General features: G+C 49.0%; 7 protein-coding genes across 7 annotated transcripts; 3 read left to right on the forward strand and 4 right to left on the reverse strand.

Moving 5' to 3' along the window:
• Nucleotides 1-3,386: 3,386 nt before the first annotated feature.
• PFLUO_LOCUS8993 (uncharacterized protein) lies at nucleotides 3,387-4,403 on the forward strand (the record flags this gene model as incomplete). The annotated part of the gene is made up of 3 exons (XM_073786773.1): nucleotides 3,387-3,621; nucleotides 3,676-4,022; nucleotides 4,080-4,403. The coding sequence occupies 3 exons, from the start codon at nucleotides 3,387-3,389 to the stop codon at nucleotides 4,401-4,403; spliced, it is 906 nt and encodes a 301-aa protein (XP_073642996.1).
• A 766-nt stretch (nucleotides 4,404-5,169) lies between these two features.
• PFLUO_LOCUS8994 (uncharacterized protein) lies at nucleotides 5,170-7,681 on the reverse strand (the record flags this gene model as incomplete). The annotated part of the gene is made up of 4 exons (XM_073786774.1): nucleotides 5,170-5,215; nucleotides 5,273-5,955; nucleotides 6,010-6,263; nucleotides 6,316-7,681. The coding sequence occupies 4 exons, from the start codon at nucleotides 7,679-7,681 to the stop codon at nucleotides 5,170-5,172; spliced, it is 2,349 nt and encodes a 782-aa protein (XP_073642997.1).
• Nucleotides 7,682-7,969: 288 nt separating this feature from the next.
• Nucleotides 7,970-9,814, forward strand: PFLUO_LOCUS8995 (uncharacterized protein; the record flags this gene model as incomplete). Its single annotated transcript, XM_073786775.1, has 2 exons — nucleotides 7,970-8,656; nucleotides 8,708-9,814. 2 exons carry the CDS (start codon nucleotides 7,970-7,972, stop codon nucleotides 9,812-9,814), a joined length of 1,794 nt encoding a protein of 597 aa, XP_073642998.1.
• Nucleotides 9,815-11,106: 1,292 nt separating this feature from the next.
• PFLUO_LOCUS8996 (uncharacterized protein) lies at nucleotides 11,107-12,050 on the forward strand (the record flags this gene model as incomplete). The annotated part of the gene is made up of 2 exons (XM_073786778.1): nucleotides 11,107-11,115; nucleotides 11,166-12,050. The coding sequence occupies 2 exons, from the start codon at nucleotides 11,107-11,109 to the stop codon at nucleotides 12,048-12,050; spliced, it is 894 nt and encodes a 297-aa protein (XP_073642999.1).
• Nucleotides 12,051-12,794: 744 nt separating this feature from the next.
• Nucleotides 12,795-14,423, reverse strand: PFLUO_LOCUS8997 (General control protein; the record flags this gene model as incomplete). Its single annotated transcript, XM_073786779.1, has 2 exons — nucleotides 12,795-14,185; nucleotides 14,417-14,423. 2 exons carry the CDS (start codon nucleotides 14,421-14,423, stop codon nucleotides 12,795-12,797), a joined length of 1,398 nt encoding a protein of 465 aa, XP_073643000.1.
• A 5,674-nt stretch (nucleotides 14,424-20,097) lies between these two features.
• Nucleotides 20,098-21,187, reverse strand: PFLUO_LOCUS8998 (uncharacterized protein; the record flags this gene model as incomplete). Its single annotated transcript, XM_073786780.1, has 5 exons — nucleotides 20,098-20,158; nucleotides 20,248-20,556; nucleotides 20,602-20,661; nucleotides 20,727-21,098; nucleotides 21,168-21,187. The coding sequence occupies 5 exons, from the start codon at nucleotides 21,185-21,187 to the stop codon at nucleotides 20,098-20,100; spliced, it is 822 nt and encodes a 273-aa protein (XP_073643001.1).
• A 3,202-nt stretch (nucleotides 21,188-24,389) lies between these two features.
• On the reverse strand, nucleotides 24,390-26,263 carry PFLUO_LOCUS8999 (uncharacterized protein; the record flags this gene model as incomplete). The annotated part of the gene is made up of 4 exons (XM_073786781.1): nucleotides 24,390-25,069; nucleotides 25,126-25,687; nucleotides 25,743-25,941; nucleotides 26,016-26,263. 4 exons carry the CDS (start codon nucleotides 26,261-26,263, stop codon nucleotides 24,390-24,392), a joined length of 1,689 nt encoding a protein of 562 aa, XP_073643002.1.
• Between the last annotated feature and the right edge of the window lie 1,071 nt (nucleotides 26,264-27,334).

Here is a 27,334-nt window from a genome sequence, read left to right on the forward strand (position 1 = left end):
AAATACTTAAAAAGTTTATAGACTTAACTCCCTACTATAACTAGATAAGAGATAATTAGGAAAAAAGAAAAGGGGGCTATAAGACTATATAAAAGGCGTTATAAGATAACTACTATGAAGATTGTCCTTCCTTTATCTATAAGAGAGAATCTATGCCGTTAGAAGGTAGATCTATTAAGGTTCCTTATAGAGTTAAGTAAGGTAGACCTTAGCGATACCTATCCTCTTATATAGTTATATAAATTAATAGTATATTTAAGTAATTATAGGGAGATTGACTTAATACATTTATAGTTTTTTAGCGTTATATTCTACAACCTAAAAGAATACCTTAGTAAAGAACGTTTATATATAAGTAATTTAGACTCTATTACTAATATAATATTAACTTCTAGGTTAACTAATAGCCTTAAGACAATTAGGGCTAGAATTACCTCTAGTATATAGTATAGAAAGAAAGTAAATTTACTATATAGAGATCTTAGTAGCTATAAAGATAGATCTAAGCATCTTAGTATATTATTTTATCTACCTAAAGATTTTTATAATAAGTAGTAAGTCTAGATTACTCAATATTTTAATAATCTCTAATACTTCTAAGTTTTAGACGCCTTCCTCTATCTAGGATAATAAGAGATAAAGAGATCGTAGCTATTTATAAACGTAGTATCTTATATATAGAAAGTAGAGAGGAGTTAGATACCCTAGCCTAAAATATTTATAATAACCTATAGAAACGTATTAAGCTCTAAGTATCTAAAATAATATATACGTCTTTTAAAGCTACCTTAGATAGTAACTAATAGTAACCATCTTATTAGCTTTCTAATAATAATATAGCCTACTATCGAATAAATAGAATCTAAGGAATATTAACTTAGTTAATATAGATATATAGCTTCTTAAGGAAGCTAATAAAGCTACTCCTATAGTATAAGGCAATTTATCTATAGCCCCCCCTATTAAGGTTATTTATAATATATAGTATATTAGTAAAATACCTAGTATACTAGAATATAGTATAAACTAAGTATTACTACTAGGTTGTTCTTATATGCCTATTAGTACTAATTAAATAGGCTAGTATTATAACTAATAAGGATCGCTAGCTTAGGTCTCTACTAGATTTATAGATAGATTTAATCCTTACTAGTATATTAACTAGTTACCTAATATAGAGATACTAGAGGCGTTTAACCCCTACTAGCATATTTATTAACTCTTAGATACTAAGGTACTTAATACGTTTAATCCCTACTAATATATTTACTAGTTACCTAATAGTAAGATACTAGACGCGTTTAATCTATACTAATATATTTACTAGTTACCTAATAGTAAGGTACTAGATATACTTAATCCCTACTAGCATATCTAATACTAAAGACATACGACTAGATCATTTAATATCTACTATTAGGGAATAAGCTAAATTATATTAATTAATAGAGTATCCTATATATAAGAAGGATTTATTAAAGAGAAAAGGAGTAAATAAGGGGGAAAACATAATAAGGGGAAAACATAGTAGAATAGAAAGGTAGTTAATATATAAGGCTTTATAAAGCTTTAGCTAAGTATAACTATAATAGGACTTTATATAAAGGTCCTATAACATATTCCTACTAATTCTAGTACTCTTATATAAATCTATATAACGTAATGTATATAATATACTCTTTAAGAGCTTTCTAGATTTTTAATTTAGTAGATATCATGCTTATAGGATTAGTAGAGTAATACTAAAGAGGATAAAAGGCCCTAGGTCCTAAATTTATCTTTTTTATAGTAGCCTAGGGGAAGAGGGGATTAGCCCTTCTTACTATTATGGGACCTTTGTATAAAGTCCTATTATGGTTATACTTAGCTAAAGCTTTATAAAGCCTTATATATTAACTACCTTCTATTCTACTATATTTTCCCCTTATTATGTTTTCCCCCTTATTTACTCCTTTTCTCTTTAACGAATCCTTCTTATATATAGGACACTCTATTAATTAATATAATTTGGCTTGTTCCCTAATACTTACCTATTAGGGTAATAATTCTTACCCTATTCTCACCTCTATTACCTTAGTCTCTAAATTTCTTACCTATATTACCTATACTTACCCTAGGACACTTTCTATCGCCCTTTTAAAATAATAGGGGTATTAAGGGCATATTAAGAATTAGCCTTATACAATATGTGGCTTAAGTACGGCTGAGCGGACGGGAAGCCCTATTCTCCACACCCTATGGTCGCATGTATCAGATTCGCATTCAATGATAACCTTATTTTAATTATTGCTGTATTTGTAACCGTTGCTAGCCCTTGCTCATGTTCAACAGCAGGCACGTTGCAGATCATCTTGGCATTGCCTCATCGTCATTCCTTAAATACGTCGAGTCTGAGAACTTTTAAGAGTAAATAGGCGGGAAGTTCCCTTTATTTAGGAAAAGCCTAAACCTAAATAATAACTGGAGTAAACCGCAATATTCACTATCATTTAATACTAGCCTTCCCTAAGTAGTTAGCTATTAAGAAAATAAATAAATTCAATAAAGAACTATTGAACAAGAACTATAATATAGCTAGACAACATCCTTAAGGAAACAAAATTTAGCTTTTTCTATATTAGGGTTTAGGAGATAATTAATGAGAACATAGGTTATGTCCTTATTTTGAATATTATTGTAGTTTTGAGGCATACTAATTTCAACTCATGTTTTTATCTATGTTTACCTAGACAAAGGAGTATTTTCTTCCTAGTCTCTATTCTTTTACTTGCCTCTACAATTGTCGACGTTTTCTTCTAATCAAAATTTCCTCTCTTGTTTCCCCTCTAATATCTTAGGTGAGAGGCTATTCATCTACTACTTTAGCCAACTATATCTGTTATAAAAGCCTTGGGAGCAAAGGGTGAGGCAGACTTGTGTGTCCTAAGGAACAAGTGGACAGCGGCTTTAATTTACATTATCGTAATCTAACAGCTCAGCACTTTTTCCGGAGAACGTTGGTCTCAAATTTACACGCTGTTTTTTTTTTTTTTTTTGAATCTAGTAGCATGACCGACAACCTGCCGACAACTGCCTGCCATACGCACATTCAACTGGCTGCCGCCAGAGAGTTGCCGAAATGGTCCCTAACGCCTCCTGAACATGAGCCACCAAAACAAACCAAAGTCCGTCTCTTTCATTCACTGCACTTCATTATCACGTCACTCTCTCCTCTTACCCACCCAAGACTTACTTCTGTCGCTCAAATTCCATTTCCTGGCATCATATCATGGATAATCGACCCTTCAACTACAATCTTTCTCACTACAAGCAGTCGCTGTAACGGAACTGCTGCCGAGTCCTGTGTGATGTCCGGACGCGATTGAGCTTATCGTCTCCCCACCACGATGTCTCGCTCACAGATGCGAAATGTGAATTTCTTCGATGGCCCAACAGGTGCTCACCTCGGCGGTGTCCGACAAAATGGGTCGATCACAAACGGCAACTTTTTTCACATGCTCATGGATGTTTTACTTGTGGTCGAAGCAATGATTAACATTAAGTCAAGAGCCACCGGGCAGCCGATCCCATTGAACACCGATCCCTTGGATGTGGGTGACTATGACATTTTTTGTCCTCGTGGTAATTTACATGAGAATTCTAACGAAAATGACAAACTCGGCTAACTTTGATCAGGCGATATCAAGCTTACTGACGATGTTTGCGTGCGACGCATATTCTCCCATAGCCAGAGTGGTCGAGAGGACGCCTTCCGGCAAGACGTACGCGCACGCGATGGAAAATGTGTCTTGACTGGTGTAGTCAACGTTGCTGCTAGTTGGAATGGGTGGACTGGATTCGAAGCTGCCCATGTCTTTCCTCTGGAGAAGGAGACACTTTGGAACCAGTACAATTTCAGCCGCTGGATCACGAATACCACAGGACGTCATAGTGCAACCATCAATTCGGTTCAAAATGGTATGTTGATGGCTTCAACGTTGCATACTGCATTCGATAGCTTCTTGGTCGCTGTGAACCCCGATGTAAGTTATTTACTCGGCCTTTGGTAACCTTTTGATCTGTTGCTTACATAGCTTTAGGATGGTTACAAAATCACTTACTTTGGTGGCGATACCTGGGGTGTTGATGGTCGAATCTTGGATCCTGTATGCCGAGATCCGAACGATCCCAGACACGTCGCAGATGGCTTGCTCCGTTGGCACTTCCGCCAGTGCGTGCTAGCTAATATGAAGGGAGCTGGTGAACCCGTCTTTGAACACGACTTCCCCCCCGGCACAGATATGATGAAAGAGATACTCCAGGGGCCGTGTCCAGGCGATCGGATGGAACTTGAGCTGTCTTCTCGGCTGCGGGGGTTTGTCTCTAATGGGCACGAAGGGCAGTACACAGAGCAGAAGGGGTAGTTGAGTTCGACAGAACTTGGATTTTAACTCTGCTTAAGATCATAGTGTGTGGTGAGCATGTTCACTCAGCGCATATGTGTGTTCAATGAAGGGGGCCATGGAGGTCCGTTTGATTAAGCGGTTACTTTGCCCCAATTCTGAGCCATAGTTCATACTAAATCCCGCCCCAGGACATGGGAATAAACAGCGCCCGACTGTGGCCCCTTGTTGGCACCGCCGGATAAAGATGCGAGGCGGGCTGCTTATTGGTTGTTCTCTGTCTCTGAACTCATGTCAATCAAATATACGGCGGTGAAGTTCCACTCCCAATAACAACATAACCTGTAATAGATATCCCATAGTGTACCTCTATTGGCTTCGATGAAATGCCATATCTTTACCGCGGCCTAAGTCTAATACGTGCTGGTGCATACTTACAGGGGAGCCAAAGAAAGACTGAAGAGGCTCTAGATCCTCATCACTGCAAGGTATAGGCACTCAATATGCAAAAATGTATTGGATACGCAGAGAGCCATGCCACGAACTATAGCAGGCACAAGTCTGCTTGCTTGCTCTTAAAAGGGGAAGGGGCGACAAGATAGAAAACATAGCCCCGCATCATCATTCGCTTCGGTGTGGCACAGCAAAGAGACCTCGCTAATTTCGTCCAGAACAGAGAAGAGGAAAAGCAAATAATGAAAGAACCCCCAATGATGTGGCACTGTAGTTCATCTATAGCTCCCGAGGTCGCTCACATGGAAAAAGGGGAAATGGGGAAAGGTATATACTACTCTGCGCTGAGAGCGAGACATGCGTCGACGGCAAGACCGACTCTGTTATGAAAATCATCAGTATAAGACAAGCAATCAGCGTGAGGATGAAGTACTCACCTTCCCTCCTTCATCTTGACCACGTCGTCAATTACATCGCGGTCCAGGTTGGGAAACATGTTCGAGAGGGTCTCGACGACAGTGTCATGTTCGGCACGTTGGATGCGGCGCGCTTCAGCGTCCTCGGCACTGGCCTGGCGGGCCGCTGCATCTTGCGCGTCAAACGAAGGTGCCAAGTTCTGACGAACTTTCCCCTCGTTGCCTTCTCGCTCTTGGCGGGAGCGCTCGTTGTCCACACGTCGACTGCCATCGTTGCTTGTGCGCGGCGGTTGGTAGACATTAGGGGTCAGGCGGGGCGGTTGAGGTGTTGTGGCGGGATGAAGCGGGTGCTCCTGCTGCGAGGTGGAAGTTCCGGGATCTTGCTCGTCTGAGAACATGCGGCCAATGGTGGAGAGAGGTTTCTGAATTGTTCGCAGGAGGCCGGCAACTGGGGCGGAGGATTCCTCGTCGGTTGACTGCGATGCTTCTTTGCGGCTTGCTCCAGCTCCAGCTCCGGCTGGTGGTTGCGAAGACACTCTGGCAGGAGTGGATGGCTGGTTGGTAGGCTTATCTTCCAGGGACTCGGTTGCGCGGTTCTGTTGGGCGATTGCCGAGACGGCAGCTTCCACATTGCGTTCAAAATCTTCGTCACTGACCGTTAGGCTGGTGCGGTCGAGCGTCTCGATGAATTGAATAGCTCCGGACTGCGACGGATGTTAGTTCCATGGCTGAGGCAAACAGGAAAAACAAGCACATACCAGTGAAGATAAGTAGTATCCTGCCTCCCCGCCAAGCTTCTCTTGGTTACGGAATCGTAGAATGTACTGAATGTTGGAGATAAGATGATCCGGGTTGGCATGTAGCACCACATAGATTAAGAGGGGAACAAATGCATCGGCGGAGGTGTCGGCCTTTCTAGAGTTCTTCAACAGGCCAAAGATCACCTTGCAGCAATTCAAAATACAAATAACCTTATCTCGAGGTGCTCGATAGCCATTGATTTTCAAGATCTCTGTTGATCAGGTTAGAAGATCGCTTCATTGAGTCAAAATTGAAGGACATACCCTGCTGTGCCAGGTTCAAAAACCGGCGCCCGCCACCGCTCACTGGGGCGATATCCAGATGCTCCTCACTGATCCAACTGTAGATGCGTATTTTCTGTGCAAGAATATCATCTCGCTCAATGTCCTCCTGGTGTTGACCGCGCCGCCAGGGGCCATGGAGTCTCTCTATCTCTTTTCTCCGACTTCGGCTAGCACTCCGGGGAATGGTTGGAGGCGCTGGGATAGCCGGTGAAAAAGTCTGCGAATACAGTCGGTTCATGACCAGTTTCTCCATTCCTTCCTTGGCGTTATCGAATTCACTATCCGACACGTCCCGCCAGACCTCGCAGATGGCCATCTTATTGGTTATGAATGCCAGGAAATCGCTGATAATCTTGACCTGCTCGTGGACCATCCATTGCCGCTTGCCAAACTCCAGGAGGAATGAGCGTAGGAATTTAGCCACGGGGTCGGCGGTGCGGTGACGCAGCTGCTCCAGGAACCGGTGGAAGTCAAAGGGTTGGTCTGGTTCGGGCTCCGGTAGCGGTGGAGCAGTTGAGGTCGATGATCGTCGAGTGAGCATTGGCTCTTCGTGACCTGCTTGATTCTGAGGGTGCCTCGGGTCATTCGGGATGGACTGGTTGTCTGGCGGTACAGTAGAAGAAGCTCCCGGTTCGACGGTTTTCATGTGATCCAAACTGGACTTTCGCGGTGGAAAGTAGGTCTGGGCGCCACGAAGCTGCTCCGCCAACTCCATCCGGGGAGACATGATCTCGTCCTGGCCGGTACTCCGCGCAGGGTCCTGGAATTGTCCCAGGATGCTTTGGATCTCCGGCTGCGAATCATTGTCTTCCCGAGCTCCTTCGCCTTGGTCGCCTCGTTTCAACTCATAATTGTTGTCTAGAGGCACATCCGGTAGCTCTTTCTCGGAGCTGGGCGCGGAGTTTGGGTCGCCAGTCGAATGCGGTGCGGACGTAGGAGCCGCAGACGCCGTTTTGAGGTATGCATCGTCTTTCTCTGGCGGGGGGGGTGGGATGGTGCTCGTGCTAGATGACAGTGGGGATTCCGAAGTTGTGTTGGCAGGAATCGACAGTCCCTCCATTTGTTCGATGGGCGGCTCGGGCTGAGGCGGGATGGAGGTTAAGGGTTGCGTGGCGATTGGAGGGTCTGGCGCTGTCGCTCCCGTTTCCGAGGACTGGAATCCCTGAGCTGCTTCAGCATTCATGTCGCTTGGTGTCAGGTCCTCGTGCTGCTTCGAGGCATCGTTTTGCGTTGCTTGGGGCGCAAGTTCAAGCGGTACGGATGGCCCGGACCTCTCTGATGCTTCCCCGTGGGGGATATGACCGTCCCCCTTTCCCAGAGGGGATGAGGCTTCGGTAGTCGACATCAGCTGGGCTATGCATGCGCGCGCCAATGTTGAAAAGGTGGGGGACCGCTGAGCTCGGAAGCAACGTGGGGGGGAAGCTATTATGATGATTATCAGTTGAGCCATAGTGTTGACCCGCGAGTGGATCATCGTTCGACCGAGGCCCGCTTACCTCTTTTTTTCGCGTCGGAGGCTGGATCTGAGTAAATGTCCCCCAGTCGAATGAAATGATGAACTTTGCAAGAGTGACAAGAACACCAATTGTCCATTGAGTGGGTGGTCACGTGGATTGCTATTTCCCTTCACATCATGTGCGGCATCTTCTGCTCACTTGGTTCTGCACCCATACACCCAACCCCAGAAACACAGCATCTGCTGGTATCCCGAGGACCAGACAGTGTCTGCACTCACACATTTCACATCAATGGGGTGCAGTCCAGGTATCTCACCTTCATCTCAACCGTACTGTCACTGAGAGGCGATCATGTCTACGCCCAGCCTCTCGTAGACCCTGCCACGCAGTCTGTGCTGTGCTGGAATGGTGAGGCCTGGAAGATCGCCGGTGAGCGAGTCCAGGGCAATGATACAGAGCACATTTTCAATCTGTTTCTACGAGCTGTGACGCTAGCTGATGATGACGGTGATTGTAAGCACGCTCTTCACAAGTTGGCCAGTGCAATTGCGAGCATCTCTGGGCCCTTCTCCTTTGTGTTCTTTGACGCGCGCAACTCAAGACTCTTCTTTAGCAGGGATTGCCTCGGCAGAAGATCTCTCCTGCAAGGGCTTGACGAGAATGGCAGCTTGAAAATCGTCAGTGTTTGTGATGGGTCTTCCTCGTCACTGGCATTTGAGGAGGTCGGCACTGATGGCATTCATATGATTGATCTGAACCCTTGTTCGGATCTGCCACTGTCAGGAAGAACGTCTGTCACGGAGATGTACAAGATTGAGACTTTGCCATGGAGCTCTGATCCACAACCTCCAGCTGGGTATTTGGTTAGTTCTATCATATCAATCTGGAGGGCACCACAATTGACAGCGCTACAGAAATCTCCACTCCCACCCATGAACATGTCAATTCCAATGGAGCAACCCCCTCCACTAACGGCAGACTCTCAATTTGTTCAAGACCTCGAGGCACGACTCCGTGAATCACTGAAGCTAAGAATCCAAAATGTTCCCGAGCCTCCCGGATATGTTCAAGGCCACAGCGCCAAAATTGCTGTACTTTTCTCCGGTGGTCTAGACTGTACGCTGCTGGCCCGACTTTCACACGATCTTCTTCCTCTGGATGAGCCCATCGACCTGCTCAATGTGGCTTTTGAAAATCCACGGGTAGCAGCAGCAGAAAACTTCAATCGTCAAAAATCTTCTACTCCTTCTTCTTCACCACCACCCTCACTCCTCTCCATCTATGAAGCCTGCCCCGATCGAATAACGGGTCGTTCCGCACACAAGGAACTGCAAACCTCCTGCCCCGGCCGTATCTGGCGATTCATCGCCATTAACATCCCGTACGAGGAAACGTTAGTGCACCGGGACCAAATCAAGCGCCTAATGAGACCCCACAACACAGAAATGGACCTATCGATCGCATGTGCGCTCTACTTCGCAGCCCGCGGCAAAGGCACAACCCAAGCCCAAACCACCTCCGCCTCCTCCGAGGAGGACTACTACACCACTTGCGCGCGAATCCTTCTCTCAGGGCTAGGCGCCGACGAGCTCTTCGCCGGCTACGGCCGACACGGGGTCGCATTCACAAAACACGGTTTCGAGGGCCTTGTGTCAGAGATCCATCTCGACGTCAGCCGGCTCGGACAGCGTAACCTCGGCCGCGACGACCGCGTCCTCTCACACTGGAGCCGTGAGACAAGATTTCCCTACCTGGACGAGGAATTCGTCGCGTGGGTGCTCCGCGCTCCGGTGTGGGAGAAGTGCGGGTTCGGTCTACCTTTACCAGTCCCTCTAGAAGAGCAGCAGCTCGTCGACGACGGTAGCCGCAGGCCAGATGCTGAGAAACTGGCTCTTCGGCTTGTTGCTTTGCGGTTGGGGCTGCGGTCTGTTTCGCTGGAGAAGAAGCGCGCTATCCAGTTTGGGGCAAGGACGGCGAAGATGGAGACGGGAAGATCGAGGGGGACTGATACCCTGGACTGATGTTGACTCTTCGTCACTTTCCTCACTTCACCTCATACCCCAATCATACACACATTCTCAACACAGCATCCCCCGCTACCATCCCTCACCAGCCAACAAAAAAGCCTCCAGCAATGATGACAAAACCAAGAATCAGATACTTCCGAAGCCACATCCACCCCTTTCTTCTCTCCCTCTCGTCTGTGTTCTTTCTTCTACTTCCTTCCTTCCGTCCTACACACTCTTCATCCCTACACCCTATCCTATCCGTATACGTCCATCCATCCCGGACGGACGAATACATTTTATTTCCTTTCCTTTCTTTCGCTAGGACTGGACTAAATAGACGGCCTGCCTGCTTTCCTTTATCTTCTTCAGAGCAACAGCAGTTCCCGGACGGCGAGGGGCTCATTGAAGTTAGAGAAGCGCTGGGCAGGATTTGTTTATTTATCTGGGCTTGGGGGAAGGAAGGAAGGGTTAGGGTAGGGTGGAAGAGGGTGGGACTGGGAAAGGAAGAAGGAGTATAATGCAGGCTTGAGGGAAATGTGGATGCGGGAGATGAATGTGGTTGATGAGGGGTTGAAAGGCAAGTCTGAGCTGGATTATAATACAAATCCTGTGTGTGAAACAACTTCGGTCGACATCAATAATCTAGAGAATAGGGAAAGTGATAGAGAATAACTAGTACTACGTGGACTAGGTACACACCATTAACAAATCTACAGTCTACGACAAGCTCATACAATTCCAGATGCTTGCAACCAACCATCTCTAGCTAGCATTAGGAGAGCGCTCGTATCCAAAGGCCGGGTCCATAAAGACTGCCCTACAAAGTGCAACATATCAGATTATTCTAGGCTCTTCCTACAATCCCCCACATCCATGAACAATATTTGCCGCAAAGAAGCGATATCACAGTTGATTTTATTTGCAGGAAGAAGAAAAAGGAAAAGCTATACAGTTCGTCCCGAAACTGGTGCGACTACCTACACTCTTCGATTGACTGTCCAGCCACAATGCCAAGCCACACTAGTCTATATTCCAATGCAACTGGGGATGAGACGGGGGTACCCGACGCTACGACCTTGTCCTGTTCTTTTCGCCAATTCCCCGCTCTTCCCTCTTCTTCCATTTCCCTCCCATCATCCATTGAATCGAGATCGGGAGCTAACGTCTCTAGCTCCACCATGTCGTCTGTCCACGGAACCTATGTGAATCACATGGGCGAGTCCTCTAATGTCCAGTCAAGCCGACTATCCACCTTTCTGATCGATATGTCCACTATCGCTATATCCATAACTTTAGCCCTACTCATGTACGCGGTATGTAAGTCCACTGCTTCTTTGAGACGCGACACTAATCTTTCCAATAGTCTACCTATGTTTTCGAAGTAGTCGCCACCACCCTGGCTGCAGTCGAAGATACCAATCCTGATATATCCAAGCGTTTCAACACTGGTGTTGATCCTAACAAGCCCATCACCCATCCTCAGTCCGGAAACGCCATTCCCGCGAGATATCAGCCTGTTACTAGGAAATTACGAACGACTATCAGGCACTTGCGTACCCAAGCTGGGTCCTGGTCGCCATTCCGAGGTCTCGGCATATTCTGCATCTACTCGTTCACCCGGAGCCTTCTCGGTTGGTTGATTGGTGGATCTAGCGGATCTTCCCAAGTTGAAATTCTTGCCCAACCTCTCACTGGCATACTCCTGGCCCCCTTGGAGGTATCGCTGGTTCATATAATCACATCTGAGCCGTCCTCTAAGCGCTTCTATCAGCGGATCCCTGGCTACCGGACCTGGATCAAGATTGCCCCTGCGGTGGCCTTGCGAGAGATTGTCCATTTGGCAGATGCTTTGTTTGAGAATTCTCATGAGCCGGCTAGCTGGCTCAATTTGGATGACCCCCTTAACACTACGATGGAAACATGGTGTAGCTTGGCTATTCTTGTTCCTATACTCCAAGCAGTGGGTTTCGTCCTGGTTTATAACTTGGCGAACGCAATGTTCATCCGCGTCGCTGCCTCGATGCTGCCAGAGGACGACAAGCCTATTGTGCCGTTTGACCGTTCCTTTGGTGGCAAAGCGAACAGCAATGGCTGTCTTACCCTCGGCGATGCTTGGGCAACCTTTGACTGGCCGGCTCGAATCCGTTTTGCTAAAATCGTCATTAAATCAAAGGCGGTTTCAGTGGTGTTAGGGATGGTGGCCATGCTTGTTTGTTCGTCTAGTGATGTTTGCATGGCATGGCTCTGAATGTAGTCAGGGCACAATGGGCTGCCCCTCACGAAGGTCTCGATTATACTCTCGGGCTTGAAGAGAAAATTCGTCCCAGAAACATTGCCATCTTGTCGAGGTACAAGATGGGTGTTTCGAGTAGGTGATCGCGCGAGTTTCGGGACGAACTGTATCAGAGATTTAGAGTTCAGCACAGTAGTATATAGCCTTCGTCATATATAAGAGGTAAATGAAGATGAAGAAAGGGAGTGGGCGTGGATCAAGCCAGATCGCTACATCTCTTTACCCCCTTCTAGATCCCTCCCTACTACTGTGGCTCAGCAGGGTCTGTTTTGGAGCAAGCTCATACAGATTAGCCTGGTTTCGAGCAAGGCAATCTATTCTACTTTTACAAGAAATGTTGAGTATAGCGAGTGAAAGTGATAAAATTATCAAGTAAACAAAAAACAAATCAATATAGCCACGAGTCAATCCCATCTAATGGGAGACAGTCAGAACCGGCCAAACCAAAAACATAACAAAGAATATCAAAAAAGTAATAATAATAAGACGAAAGACGTCCAGATGTGCGAACACATGAAACTTTTGTGGAGGGTTCAGGCCAACAAAGACCTTAAAACACCTCCTGTGGACGTCAAGTGAAATGAAAATGACTCGACCCACGCCCACGACAATCCCTGTAACCAGGACAATGACAGAAGAACATCAAACAGTAATGCAGACGCATATCACATAAACAAACAACATCGAAAGAACAAACGACTACTGGTAGCTTTCCTGAGCCTGCAGCTTAGACTTGAGGTACTCGATCTCCTGCTCCCGTTCAGCGAGCAGATCCTCGAGCTCGGCGATGCGACGCTCCGAGCCGGCCTGGCGCTCCATCTTGCGGGCACGCGATTTGCGAGCTGCTTCGGTGTTGCGAGCGCGCTTGGCGGCGATGGGGTCGCTCTCGTCGAAGGTGACGGGGCTGAGAGGCTTGCGCGAGCGAGCATTGACACCGGCGACAGACGAAGGCCGGGTTGCGGGGGACTGCTTGGTGGCAGCAGAGGCAGTCCGCTTCATGGGAGCCGGCGACAGAGGAGCCACGGGGGCTGCCGTCTGCGCGTACTTGGGCTCGGCCAGGGCCGCATCAAAGGCGTTCACAGCGTCGCTGTCGTGGAAGAGAGGGGACCAGGCCTCGTGGCCGGAAACCAGGTCGACGTCCGCGAACATCGGCGAGGGGTTCTGGCTGAAGTTGCCCGGCGAGTCGAAGGACGGGGTGCTGAGATCCGTGAACGAAGTCGACGGAGGCACCGAGGAGTCCATCATCAGATCCTTGGGCGAGATGGTGCCCGTCGGAGCGTCGGTGACAAGCTCGACCCCAGCCTCAGCGCCCAGCGGGAGCTGGTCAAAGGCGAAAGGGTGAGGAGACTTGGCACCCTCCATGAAGTCGGTCGAGGACAAACCCAGGAGGGAGTCGTAGTCAAAGTCGTAGTCTGTGGGAGCGGGGTTAGCCATGTGGCTCTGGAAGCAGTCGTCGGAGACGAAAATACCTTGTTGGATGTTGGGGGTAGACATGATGCGAGGATATGCGCGCGAGTAATGATTCTGTTGTTGGTTCACGGCGAAGCCCGTGTTTAGATAAGGGACGGAAGGGCGGTTGGGGTGTGGAGAGTTTGAAGGCACCGAAGCTCGGTGACGCTTCAAAGCGTTGGGAGACCGGTAAGAGGAAGACGGAGTCGACTGCTGCGAAGCAAGTCTGGCCAATCGAGGGTCTTGCACGGGCGATCCGGACAACTGTTGCTGCTGGAGATGACGCTGCAGCTGCAGAGTGAAGGAGTGTCGACGAGCTTGATTCTGGGCCAGGAACGGCTGCAGGGCAGACGGTCTATGGGTTGTATTCACGAGTGCTGGCGCACGCGAGTCTCTGGGACGAGGCTGCGGACGGGCGGGCGTGGAGGGATAGAGCACAAAGTCCTCGGAGGGGCTGTTGCTGTCTTCGTGATTCTTGTTGATCGAATTGTGAGCCAATGGCGTCGGGGGCGGGGGCGTGGGGAGCCATGATTGCTGGTGGTGATCCGTGGTGAACGACGTGACGTCGAACGGGGAAATGTTGGAGGGGAGAGAACTTGAGCTACGCGAAGCGATGCTGAAGTTCAGAGGTCCTAAGACTTCTGAAGAGTGGAGAGGAGAAGAGAGATGGTGGGGATCTATCGTGTCGTTCTCGGTGGAGAAAGACGGGCGCTGAGGCGACGAGGAGCTTATTAAGCCTCCATAATGGATATCGTGGACAGGAAACGTGTGGTGGTCAGAAGGAGGAATGGTGGGTTAACGATGGGTTGGATGATGGGTGTGGTTGTGTGGGAAAAGATAAGCGGGATGGGAAGGAAAGAGAAAAAAAGAACCAGGCATCGACGGGGGACTCAGGCACTTCTTATTCTCGCTTGGCCAGGGAACCCGGGTCACGGGGTGTGAGTCACATCAATCGGGCCCGGATGATTGGGTAAGCCCCAGGCAGCCAGGCCCACTGCAGGTACATTGGCCAGGGTTGGCCCGATCGAGAGGATTGTAGCAACCCCGAACGGACCAATAATTATTCGGGGATTGTCTCGTCGCGGACGACTAACTACTACACTATTACTTCTCCATGATCCCCCTCCATCCCAATCCAGTCCCCGCCGCAGGGGCTGAGCCTCGTATTACTACTGTCGCAAATGACCAACGGACATGTTTGGGTCGGCTCCACCGATCCTTTCCCCTTTGCCTCCCCGCCGCGGGCTGAGTCCGTGGGCGGTAATGCCCCCTACAATGCCCGTTTTGATCTTAGTCCTGCCGAAGGGCGTGAAAATTGACTTTGCACCCACCCCCCTCCTCGGACATGGATTTGTGAGAAACTCCGACGCAATTCCTTGCTGCTGCTGACCGAGCACGCCCGCTCTCATTGGAGCCTCGATTTTGGGGCTCGAACTAGATTTCTTGGCCCGTCTGACCACTGCTGACCGGCCTCGTGGCCGGTGGGATGCCATGACGCGGAGATAGCGACCGATGGCCTCGACTTATAAAGAGGACAACTGTCACTATTATTTGTTCGGATCTGCGGGTCTAGCCAGCCTATAGATCGATCGCCTGGGTGCCTGCGGGCGTGAAGTGGTCCAGACTACCGTACCCTACGGCCCGTAGGCAACACTACCTGGTAGGCAGACATGTCCATACCGACAAAGAGAGGCCATGTCTCAGGATGTCGGCTAAGCGTGCGACATACATTGGTCTTGATTGGCCTATTCGTAATGATTATATCAAGAGAGCGTACACTCCCAGTGAGGCTGGGTCTGATAGCACCATACAAAGAGCGAAGGTGCTACTTAACTGTCCAGATAGCCGAGAGTGTGTCAGCGCCCTTGACATCACTTGACAACCTTCGTGATTTGACTAATAGCCTTGACGATGTCGCATATCAACTAGAGAAGAGTTGCCAGTCCGCTACTCTTAGAAAGAATACCGTCCTATTGACCATTAGTGCATTGAAATCTGCTGGTAAGGGCTTTTGTAGCCTACCAGAACCGAAGAAGGTATCAGAATTGATGCGAAGCGAGTAACAGAGGCTGAACCGCCTCTCCAAACTTTGCCACTGGTGCCCCGGATGACATTGCTATAGGATGGATCGAAATCAGTTTCACCACTTGCACACGGAGATTCTTTCGCGAACCCTCATTTGAAACACACTATACCGATTAAGGTTACTCTACCCCTGAACCCATTTCTTGGTAGTATTCTAGTACAATTGTAAATGATAGCGTAAAAACAGCATCAATTAAATGGCGCGTGACGTAAAGTTAGTAGGATATCGAGTAGATTTGTCCGTTAAATATATGTTATACGACAATCTACCGTTCTAGAATCTAACGACTAATTATCTTCAGCGTTAACGCCAGCATGTCTAGAATGACCTAAGGCACTTCGCTTTCGGGACCCAACAATTTCAATACACCACTCGAGGAAAGTTTGAAATCCTTGTTCTGGCTCCTCTACTTAGTGAGTAGGTGAAAAGATTTTAGGCGAAAGGTCTGGGGCATGCTAGGTATTAGGAAATACATGTGATTTAGTAACCTCGTAGTTCCTAGGAGTGTAGTGGCCATCTCAAAGCTGCGGACCTCAAAAAATGAAGGCGCGTTGACTAAACCATCATGTAGTAGCTTGCCTATAGCACAATTTTGTCCTCTTACTGCCTATACTATACGTCTGGTACCTATTAGTAGTAGTGTCAGAATATGACTGTTAGGGCGTGCTTTCAGCTATAGGGAGCTGGCTGGGTATCGCGTGCTATGCGTCACCTGTGTGTTCTGGCTCGGGTCGATCCGATTCCCTAGAAGGTGCCGATCCCACCCCACAGGGCCTACCAATCTTAGTTTGATCCCGTGTCTTAGCACCGTACGGTCACCTGATCATAAAGCTCGGGATGTACCCCTCAGCTCGGAGGTGAGACCACGGCCCTTCGAATGAAATTCATACGACGCAAATTTACTTGATCATGGCATCGATAGCATTCCGTGGCAATAACCATGGGGTCCAGATCGGAGATAACCATGGCTCCATCAACGCAGAATTCCACCAGCCCTATTGTCAAATTGCCCACTCGGTGTTGGTTTGGGCCCTGGATGCTTGAGAGATGAGCAATTACTACTGTACCGCGTCCCTCATAATCAGTCCTGCAACATGTGCCCGAAAATGAAACTATATGTCAAGATATATTCACTTGTGCCTCGATGCTCCATGGATCCATAGTAATGCTCCCTGGCCTGCAGCTCGCACTACCGACATAGTATACCTTCGCAGAATCGGCATGGCGTACCGTAGCCGTGGCGTGGCGCGAGTGCAATTCAACCCCTTGAAACAGTCACGTCATCAAGTTCCTGTCTGAACCTGAAAAAATACAACTACTCTGATCTAAGATCATAGTTACTCGTAAGCGCCGACTGCTGCAGGCGCTAGGAGAGGCAAGGACCGTGCACCCGACAGTGCATGGCAGCGGCTACCGGGCGGGGCTATTTCTACTCCTCGCGCTCTATGACAGACGAGGCAAAGACCGACGCTGGAAGGAATATAATAATTGGAGGGCATGTTGCTTTCATTCTCCACCGAGTACAAAAGAATAGAGAGCGCCCTCGAACTCAGCTGATTGATTCTTTGTACCAACTAAGAGCAGCTTTTTCGCAGCCAGGATAGCAACGATGAATCCCAATAACGAGATTGTTGTTAGAGTGAGAGTCGTTGTCCACACTATGGGTCTGGCTGGCTGGGACAAAAGCAGAAACCACTGGTTGATATACCTGATTCTGCGAGGTGAGGCGACATCTGTCCGCTTCAACATGTCCCTTGCGAGCGGTAGTCATGAGAATGGCACATTTCACTATGACATCACATCCCTATACCGAATCGAACTCTAGCCTTCAATATTTTAACTATAACTCCTGCGCAGGCCTCACAGTAGGCCACTGCCTCTATCTGATCCATAATAAACGGAGGGATAGATACCGAATGACAGGCTCGGGAAACGGTTGTCGTTACTAGGTGTGAGTCTTAAATTCAGATAGGGCATACCACCTATGACCCATTCTCATACATTTCGCAGTTGGATGATCTTCGACGACTTCGCAGCCCAGCAATATATTCTCGTGTCAAACCATCAACGTATGGAATTCGGACAATTCATTCAGAGAAGATACCATAGAAATTCACAGGGACAGATCGTCTCGATGCAAGACCCAATGGAGATTGGTGACTTCATCTGAGCACTCAGGGAATATTATGTTGTACCCTAATTCATAGTGATCATGATGGGATAAGGACTCCGAAATTCTCTACGGCTTTCCAGTCGATGTCTTGTGATTCAACGCTGTTCGCAGTTAGTGTCTGTTTCTCCACTGTTATCAAATTCATCGGCTAGTGACGCACAAGTTATACCTCTCATTATTGCGGTAGATGAGATTCAGAAATCCAATCATCCGTTCGTCGTTAGCTTCGAAGCCTGCTGTTTCATAGAGGTGGTCAAGAGCCTTCGAAAGGTCGGCCGCGAACTGGTAGTCCTCTTTTTGCCCAATAAAAAGGATAGAATATTTCTCAAATATGCTTGGATAGAAACCCGCAAACTCCCAATCCAATAGATAAAAGTGATGGTCCTGCACGATGACATTTCGCCGGCTCAGGTCCATATGGCAAAACACGCAATCGGTGAGTTGGAAGTTGAAACTTATTTCGGGATTCGAGAGCTGCACTCGTTCATTCAGCCACGAATTAAGCCTTTCAATCGAATTTAGGGGTCTGCCGGCTCCATCCTCAGAAAACAGATAGCCTTTTGGGATGCCACAATTTCGTGGACCTGGAAAATCAGCCGGTCTTTTTGTAGAGAACATGAATATTTCTTTAGCTAGATTTTCAATCAGGTTAGGATGACCTTGAGGTGAAATTGTGTCCATGGGATCACCGTGGACGAACTCCATCACTATGAAACCTAGACCCGACCACGCGAAATATCGATGGACTTTCGGAACCATGATTTTGGTCTCCCTGCAAAGGATGCGGGCGTATTTTTGGTTCTTCGCTTCATCCTCAGTCACGCTCCATCCAAATTTGACTATCACATCATCGGAGATTCGTTGAAAACATCGCCCGTACTGAATAGGATTTGAATGTGGATTGACCCCACATAGACGAACAATCTCTTCATCTGGAGCATCGGCAGTTGTGGAATCCTAAATCCATCAGCATCAACTTTTACATTCAATGCATTGTAAACTAACGATTTTCGAAGCAGGTGTTAAACATATGTCCACCGCTTCAGTATCCCTCGTTCGGCATGTCCGACCTTGCAAAGTCTTGAATATCGAACCAAATATAGTCCTGAAAGGGTACCATATTGCTCGAAAAGAGGATACTGTGAAAGAAAAAATTCGAAGTAATGAATTCATCGTGTCAAAGCGAAAAAGTCTTCGATGGCTAGATAGCTTTTTGGAGGGTGGCCAGTTATCTAGGGGTAGATAAAAGAGTTGCTGATGTGCAAACTATGCAAACTTAACTCGGAAGCATGTTAATCCGTCGACAGACATTTGAACTTGGCTTTGGATCATATGATCGTCGTTCGTACTTTTGCCAAAGCTGGGTAAGATTTCCAATGGCGTCTTAGTAGATTCGTGCGTAGCGGTGGCTAGGTCAATCACACATCAATAATTCCCAAAGTTGAAGACGGATCTCGGGAATGACTCACGCCCGCCTCTCCTAACGGGACCCTCGAAACTAAGCTCGAACCTACGAAGAGGCAACTAATCCCTCTACTGTCTCCTCTTGAACCTAGTCTATGCTCACTATGTCTATCAAATAGTCATCTGTCGGTTGCTATAATTTGAACTAAGCCCGTTCTATCGGATAGCGGCGAAGGCCTATACCGAAAACTTCGTACGGAAGGAAAGAATGAATATTTGCACGACTCGGATCGCGGCTACACGAGAGAATCTTATATGTTCAACGGCTTCGACCATCTCAGACAGAGTCAGTAAATCGGTAAGTATCATATTACAGATTTTATCACGGCTTAAAAGAGAGAGTCTTCGTAGTGTATGCAGGCGAGAGGTAGGGGCATCAATATGCCGATGACACAAACTGCTTACGGGAGCAGACGGCGAATTGAGGTTGTGGGTATAGATTGTATTGCTATTTCATCTAAGTTACGCAGTAGCCTATTATGTGAGATTTCATTATAGTACACTTCGAAAACTTGAAACACGCCAGAGCAAATAGAGCCTAATGTGTTTCGAAACAGGGTTCGAGAGTGGTGAAACTGATTTCGATCGATCCTGTAACTACTCCCTCTGCGAACTCTTCTGCCTTCATTCGTTTCACACCGTCCCTCCCGGAAACCATTTCGCCAATCTCTTTGCTTGCTTTGAAGTACGGAAGCGATTCTTTCAGAGTCAGAGTTGGTCAAACCGGTGGAGAGCCTTTCGAGGAGAGAAGCCTATATTCAATCACTAGTATGAACAAAACCAGGTATATCCGGCTTTATACCCCCACGGATGACATCGTTTAAGGTTGATTAATGGAGAATATCGCCCAGGAGCCCTTCAAAAATATCCTCTTCGATTAGTGCGCCGAACCTGCTCGCGTTAGAGATAGAGTACCAATGGAAGATTCGAAGCTTGAACTATGAAGCAGAAAAATAGAGCACAGCGAGGACAGCACTCACCCATAGCATTTGATGTGCGGGATCATGGCAGATCTCAACATGTCCAGTTTCCCATTTGGTATTGCATTAATGATAAACCGGTCCGTAATCCTATTCCATGTTTGAACAGGCGTGATATACCCGTCCAGGCCAAGAGAGCCAGAGAGTTCAAAAAGCTTGTCTAGCTGCTGGGCAGGAATCTCCCAAGATGCTTTATCATGCAGCACGGACGGAGCTTCTGAGAGTAAGAGCCCTTGCATGGACAAAGCATGCCCGGATGGCTCTTCTGTACCTAAATGCCGGGTGTGGATAAGACAAGGCCGTTCCAAGCTGCAAGGTTAGACGATAGAATGAATTCACAGACAGTGGACTTACGAGAGCACAAAGTCAATGCCCATTTGAGCAAATTCTCGGTTGTCGGGGTGGTGTGAGAGTCTGGTAAGTCTGGTTAGATCTGCAACCTTGAAATTCTTCATTATCTGCATGAGTAGCCGACAGACCTTCTTTGCGAGTATTCAGGCGTCTCATCAAGTGGAAATTGGTAGTCCTGGACGGTGTCTTCTTCTGCGTTTGGAGAACAACGCTGAGTGGCGGGTTGGTAAGGCTGATATTCATATTCTGGCATTTTCACTTGTAGCTGTTGATGTGAGCCACTCTCCCCTAGTATGGTGACCTCAGCTAATGCAGGTTTGGGTTTGCGTGGTAAAGGATCAGGTGGAAGGGTAATTGAGTGGTGGGCCATTATGTCCTTGAGGATTTCGTTCTCGAATTGAAGACTTCGCAACTCTTCCGCCTTCGTGAGTCGCGCATAGAGTTTGTAAAGTTCATCTTCGAGCATGCGACAGCGCTTTTCCTTCTGGTCGCGATGTTTCCTGAAAAGAGGTTAGTCAGAATCGTTAACACGCATATGTCGGCCAGCCTGACTTCTGTGCTCGTCGTACTTGCTCGCGCCGTCGATCATAATTGGCTCCCGAGTGATCCACAGTTTTTCGACCTACTGAAGGCCCTAGAAAACGGCGTCTCTATTAGACAGATGATTCCAAAGCTTCTGTGCTAGGGACCTAAGTCTCCATGGAGTCGAGTGTACCTATGAGAGCAGGGTCTTCTTTGCCCATTCCTATGGAATGAACTCTGTCAGACAGAGGCTATATCGTACCAGCAAGCGACTTTCGGGATCGCGATTGACGGATGAACTAGAGGCGATAGGAGGATTCGTCGGAGTTTTGAGCGAGCTTGGGAAGTCGTGAAGGGGTAGGAGAGAACCGGAATGCTGCACGGAATCCGCTGCCGTCGACCACCCTTGGACCCGGGCTTTGATCCACGTCCCAAAGCTAACACGACTTGATCTGGACGCTGTTCGATTACGTAATAAGGCTCTCGCCCCACCAACACCGAAGCCAGAATGTCAATTGGTTACTTTGAGAATCTTGCGGGAAACTTGGCGGGATTTGAACCAATGAACCCATTCATCTGCTTAGAGGTGGAGCACGGGACAAATGATTCCAAAGCGATCTGATTCCAAACAATGATTCCAAACAACTCGCAAATGGGATTCCATTTTGATGTCATGAGCTCGTGGGGGCTTTATATAGATAGCTCCTACTTGACAACTCTATCAGAAACTACGGAGGCATTTCGTATCTCTTCTCCTCACGCAGACTGCCGTCAGTATCAACCATTTTTTCTTATACCTCTTCACTATAGCCCGTCGTACTCCAGCCTCATTTGCAAGAACGTCTTCGAGGGCACCACAAAGATCCAGTCAAAATGCCTACAAGCACAATCCTGGATACGATTGGAAATACTGCTTTGTTAGAATTGCAGCACGTGAGGCCAACCAACGGATCTCGGGTTTTCGTGAAATTAGAAAGCCAAAATCCGACAGGGAGCATGAAAGATCGAATGGCATTGGCAATGATCTCAGCTGCGGAAGCTGACGGGCGATTGAAACCTGGCGGTGCGGTGGTAGAATACACTGGTGGCAGTACGGGCGTGTCGTTGGCACTGATCTGCACTGCAAAGAAACACCCTCTTCACCTCGTTACGTCCGACGCCTTCTCCAAAGAAAAGCTTGACCACATGAGGCTCCTGGGGGCCCATTTGACGATCTTGCCCAGCGAGAATGGTAAACAAACGGAGAAGCTCACAAAAGACATGATTCGCGAAGCGCATGCTATTGCTGAGAAGACTGGCGCGTATATCACTGCGCAAATGGACAACACTGACCAGCTTCATGCATACGTGAAGCTTGCTGACGAGATTTGGGAGCAGACGAGATTTGGGAGCAGACGAGCGGCAATATTGATGGATTTGTGCAGAGTGTGGGATCGTCTGCCTCGTTTCGCGGGACTTCTGAGATTCTTCGTCAGAGGAACGATCATATCACTTGCATTGCTGTGGAGCCCTCCGAGTCGGCCGTTCTCTCTGGGTTTCCATCTGGATCACACAATATTGATGGCACCGGAGCCGGCTACGTCGTGCCCCTGTGGTACGATGGTGTGGCTGATGAAATCGACCGCGTATCAACACATGATGCGAGGGCAATGGCATTCCGCCTGGCAAGGGAAGAAGGTCTTTTCTGTGGTACTTCTTCCGGGGCCAATGTGATAGCAGCCCTGCACTTAGCAGAGCGTCTTGGGCCCAACTCAACTATTGTTACTATCATGTGTGACACGGGCATGAAGTACTTGAAGTCGTTCTCTCAGGAGCTTGACCTGGCTGTCTAGAATTGGACTGGAGGGAGCTATGTGTCATCAGGCTACCCAGGCGGGAGAGAGCCAAATTTTCAGAGATCCACTGCATCACACAGAACCGATGTACCCCGACATCATAGTGCCTCAAAGCGGGCCCAGGCGGGGGCCCAGGTAGCATGCAGTTGCATCTCATCTCATCAAGTCATAGATGTGGCGCCAAATCGGTTGCTATCCGCATGAATGTTCGTCATCATCTAGCTGTGCGTCTCGATCATCGAGCATCCTTCTGCAAATGATTTGCCTCTCTTCTTCCCTTTTCGACCAGCGGATGTAAAGGTGCATTCCTCTACGTAGTTACAGCACACCCGGGGCATGAGCCACGAAATGATCATCATCAACTTGCCTTGATAGCGAGCAGCTCCATGTTGCGTTCATTGACTGCCGATGTTCGTTTCAATCACAGGCGAAGGGATCCAATCCTATTTTGTTGAAGCCGGAATGGTTTCTGGGACTAAACGTTTCACCCTTGCCTGGGTGGAGGCGAGTCAGAAACAAAGGATATTCATTTGATGAACGGATTGACTGGGATTGAGACCCCTGGCTCGAAACCGAGTTTGCCCATACGGCTGCAAGCATCACGCCCGACATGCGGGAAAAAGGGCCACGGACCCCACGACGACGCATAAACGATACGGGACAGGCATAGTACATCCAGAGACTTTGAACCAGTCTAGGGTACTTACAACTTAGGCTAACTAACTACGGCTACAATAGAAAACAGTATTAATCGAAAACGGAGATTCTATTAAGTATTACCTATCGCGGTGTAAGCCACACTTACGGGGCCACCCAGACAAGAAAAAAGCAACCACGCGCAAGACAGGCAGGCACAACGGGGTAGACAACATTTAAGAGGGCCAATTTGAGTTGAGCGGAACGACCTCCTAAGAAGAACAGAACCAAGCAACAAGCAAACTGCACAACCTTCCTCCCTGCAGGGTATCGAACAGGAAAAGCAGCAAGAACAAGAACAAAAAAGCAGTGGTATCAATCTAGTCAGGCGACAGACGCACGTAACGCATAACCACGTCGCGCTCGAGTCACGATTGCAGACGCAGATCGTCAATAATAAAAGGAATGGAAGCAGCTGAGGAAGAACTGCTGACGAGACAATAAGGACAGTTTTTTGGAGGGTTTTGAGGTTTTAGATTGATGCAAAAAGCAAAAGCGAAGCGGGTATCTCTGTGCCAATATGCGCTCAGACTCGCAGAGGACTGAGAGAAAGCGGCCGTGACGAGGCAAAGCAAACAAGCAACCAAAGCGAACGGGTGTATATTCGTTTTCTTTTTTTTACACCATTGCGACTCAGGTCGAGGAACCGAGCCCATCTAGACTACCGCGAGTTGGCGACTGGTAGGACAAATCCCACCATCGTTCAAACTCGACGACACGTCTCCGCGGTGTTGCATTTCAAGCAGCAGCCTGGACCGGGGTCGAGGTAGGAATGTTGACGTTGTTAGCCTCCTCGGCAGTGGTGGTCTCAACGACCTTGGGGGTCTCCTCGGTGGTGGCGACGGGGGCCTCCTCGGTGGCAGCAGGCTCGGCAGCGGTCTCGGTGGTCTCAGCGGCCTTGGCCTCGGTCTCGGTAGGAGCGGTCTCGCCCTTCTCGAGCTTCACGGCCTTGCTAGGCTTGCGGAACATACCACCCAGCTTGGAGGACTTGCCCTTCTCCTTGGTCTCGCCGTCAGTGGTGGCCTCGTTATCGGAGGTGTCAGCCTTCTTCTCCTTCTTGACACCCAGAGAGCCGAAGAACGAGGTGCGACGCTTCTCCTTGGTAGCGGGAGAGACGGGAGTCTCGGTGGTCTCAGCCGGAGTAGTGGCATCCTTGGCGACCTCAGCGTCGGCCGGGGCAATCACGCTCTCAGGCTCGATGGGAGTGCCAGCAGCGCCCTCGACGGGGTGCTCGAGCTGGGGAGCAGTGCTGGAAACAGCGTTCTCCTCAGCGGGGGCAGTGGCCTCCTTCTCGGACTTCTCATGCGAGGGGCTGGTGACCTTCTGGAAGAAGTTGCCGAAGATGGAAGCGCGCTTGGCCTTCTTCTCCTCCTTCTTCTCCTCGTCCTTCTTCTCCTCCTTGGGAGCCTCGGTAGCAGCTGGGGGGGAAATGTCAGCGTCTGTTTCTGCGTATCAATTCGCATCATGAACATACCTTCGGTGGGCTCAGCGGCGACAACGGGCGCGACGACAGCGGGCTCCGCGACGGGCTCAGCGGTGGGCTCAGCAGCGACCACGGGCTCGGTGGCAGGCTCGGTGACAGCGGCGGCGGTAGCGGCCTCCTCACCCTCGGGCTTGTCGTCCTTCTTCTCCTCCTCCTCCTTCTTCTCCTCAGCGGTCTCGTCCTTCTTGCCGAGCAGGGAGCCGAAAATGCTGGCGCGCTTACGCGACTGCGAGCGGCTCTTGGCAGTGTCCTTCTTCTCCTCCTTCTTCTCTTCCTTCTTGTCCTCGGAAGCAGCCTCCTCCTTGGTCTCGGCGGGCTTCTTGACAGCAACGGCAGCCAGGCTAGGCTTGGTCAGCTTCTCGAGCTCAGCCTTGTAGCCCTCGCTGGAGGTGATGTTCTCCTTCTCGGCCTTGGCCTCGGTAGCCTTGGCCTCGAGGGCAGCAATCCAGCTGTCACGCTCGGCGCCACTGGCGGCCTGGAAGGTGTACTTCTGGCCGTTGACCTTGAACAGGAACTCGTTGACGCCATCCTTGCTGATGTCGGTGACATCGGACTAAAAAATTCCGTTAGATCGCAATCAAACGCGCTCAGACCAATCCCAATCTTACCAGGTTGAAGATGCCGGCGGGGGTGGCCTTGTCTTCCGCGCGCTTGGTGAAGAACAGCAGACCCTTGCCGGTCTGGGCGGCCCAGGCAGCGATGGGGTTGGCGGTTGCAGGCTTCTCGTTCTGGTGGAAGCTCGCCAGGTTCTTGCTCTCAACAGCCTCGTCGCTGAAGTAGAAGAAGCGCTTGGAGAAGCGGAGGCCCCTATTGAAAAATCATCGCATTAGTTATTGACCTCGCTGGCGCAATTTTCGCAAAGAAAAAAAAATTTCACTTACTTGACCAGACCGGGAGCCTTGAAGCCCAGGGTGCCCTCGCTGGCGGGAGTCACTTCCTTGGCCTCCTCCTTGGCGGGCTCAGCAGCAGCCTCGGTGCTCTCAACCGCGGGGGTCGCGGTGGTCTCCTCAGCGGGCTGCTCGACGGTCTCCTTGGGAGCCACAGCGGTAGTCTCCGCGGGGATCACAACGGGAGTCTCAGCAGCAGGAGCGACCTCAGGGGTCACCTCAATAGGCTTGATGTCAGACATGATGATATTAAAGGTGATTAGACCGAAAGACGGTGTATTAGGGTATCAAGAAAGCGGGTTTTGGTGGGTATCTTGGGGTATCTCAAAGAAAAGCAAAGGAAAAGGAGCTTCAAGCACTAGGCAAGAGGAGCTCGGGGTATCACAACGAAGTTAGGAAAGGGGACGGGGAGGGGGTATAATTTTTCTTTGCAGGTGGGATGGAGAGGGGGAAGAGAAAGAGAAAAAGGGAAAAGGGAGAGCGGAAGGGAAAAGAAGGAAAGAAAAAGTCCAGCGCTTGTTGATGGCGCCCGAAGGGGTAAAGAGCTGCAGGGAGCCTGGTGGGTCGGCTTAGCTAATGCCTTCAGGGGTTTTGGGTCTGTTCATGTATACATGTACCACCCGTCTAGACCTTGGAGTCCATTCTGTGAAACCAGTACTAACTACGACCTGCCATGCTCGTTGGACAAAGATGAAACACTTTGACGCCCTCTCCCTGGAATACTTAATTATGGACAAACCCCCCAACCCGTCACTGGCGTGGCCCGAACAATCCAATCCCAGCAGGATTCACCCGGTTCCTCCCACCATGCTCCTGTGATCGGCGATGCAGCTGGGATCGCCAGTAATTTGCGGCAGCTCGGATCCCCTTGCCGGTTTGACAGCAGCAAATTAACGACAGTTCTTGATAAGTACTGCCTGTATCACTGGCGGTGACACTTGTCTCAGAGAGTCCAGAGAGAACCCCTATGCGGAGAACAGAAGCCCGTCCTGTCCGGCAAACTTTTTCGGCCCCCTCCTCACGGCAATAGTCGATCCCTTGGGAAATAATAGTAACCCTGCTCTCCTCAACAGACCCCTGCTGAACCACCTCATCGACCCCATGACCATCACCTATCTGATATCATGATCGAGTGGCGTCCACATACAAACCCTGTGTGCTCGCCACTGATTGTCGCAACCCCTCTTTTCGCTGTTCGCAACGATAGGCACGCAATGCTGTGCGATCTGGACGTATCACCGCTCCTTTCCACGGTTGGATCCCCCCGCCCACGATCGTAGACCGCCAGGATGCTCGTATCGATGACTCAAAGT

Source organism: Penicillium psychrofluorescens (assembly GCF_964197705.1).
Source record: "Penicillium psychrofluorescens genome assembly, chromosome: 6".
NCBI lineage: Eukaryota > Fungi > Ascomycota > Eurotiomycetes > Eurotiales > Aspergillaceae > Penicillium > Penicillium psychrofluorescens.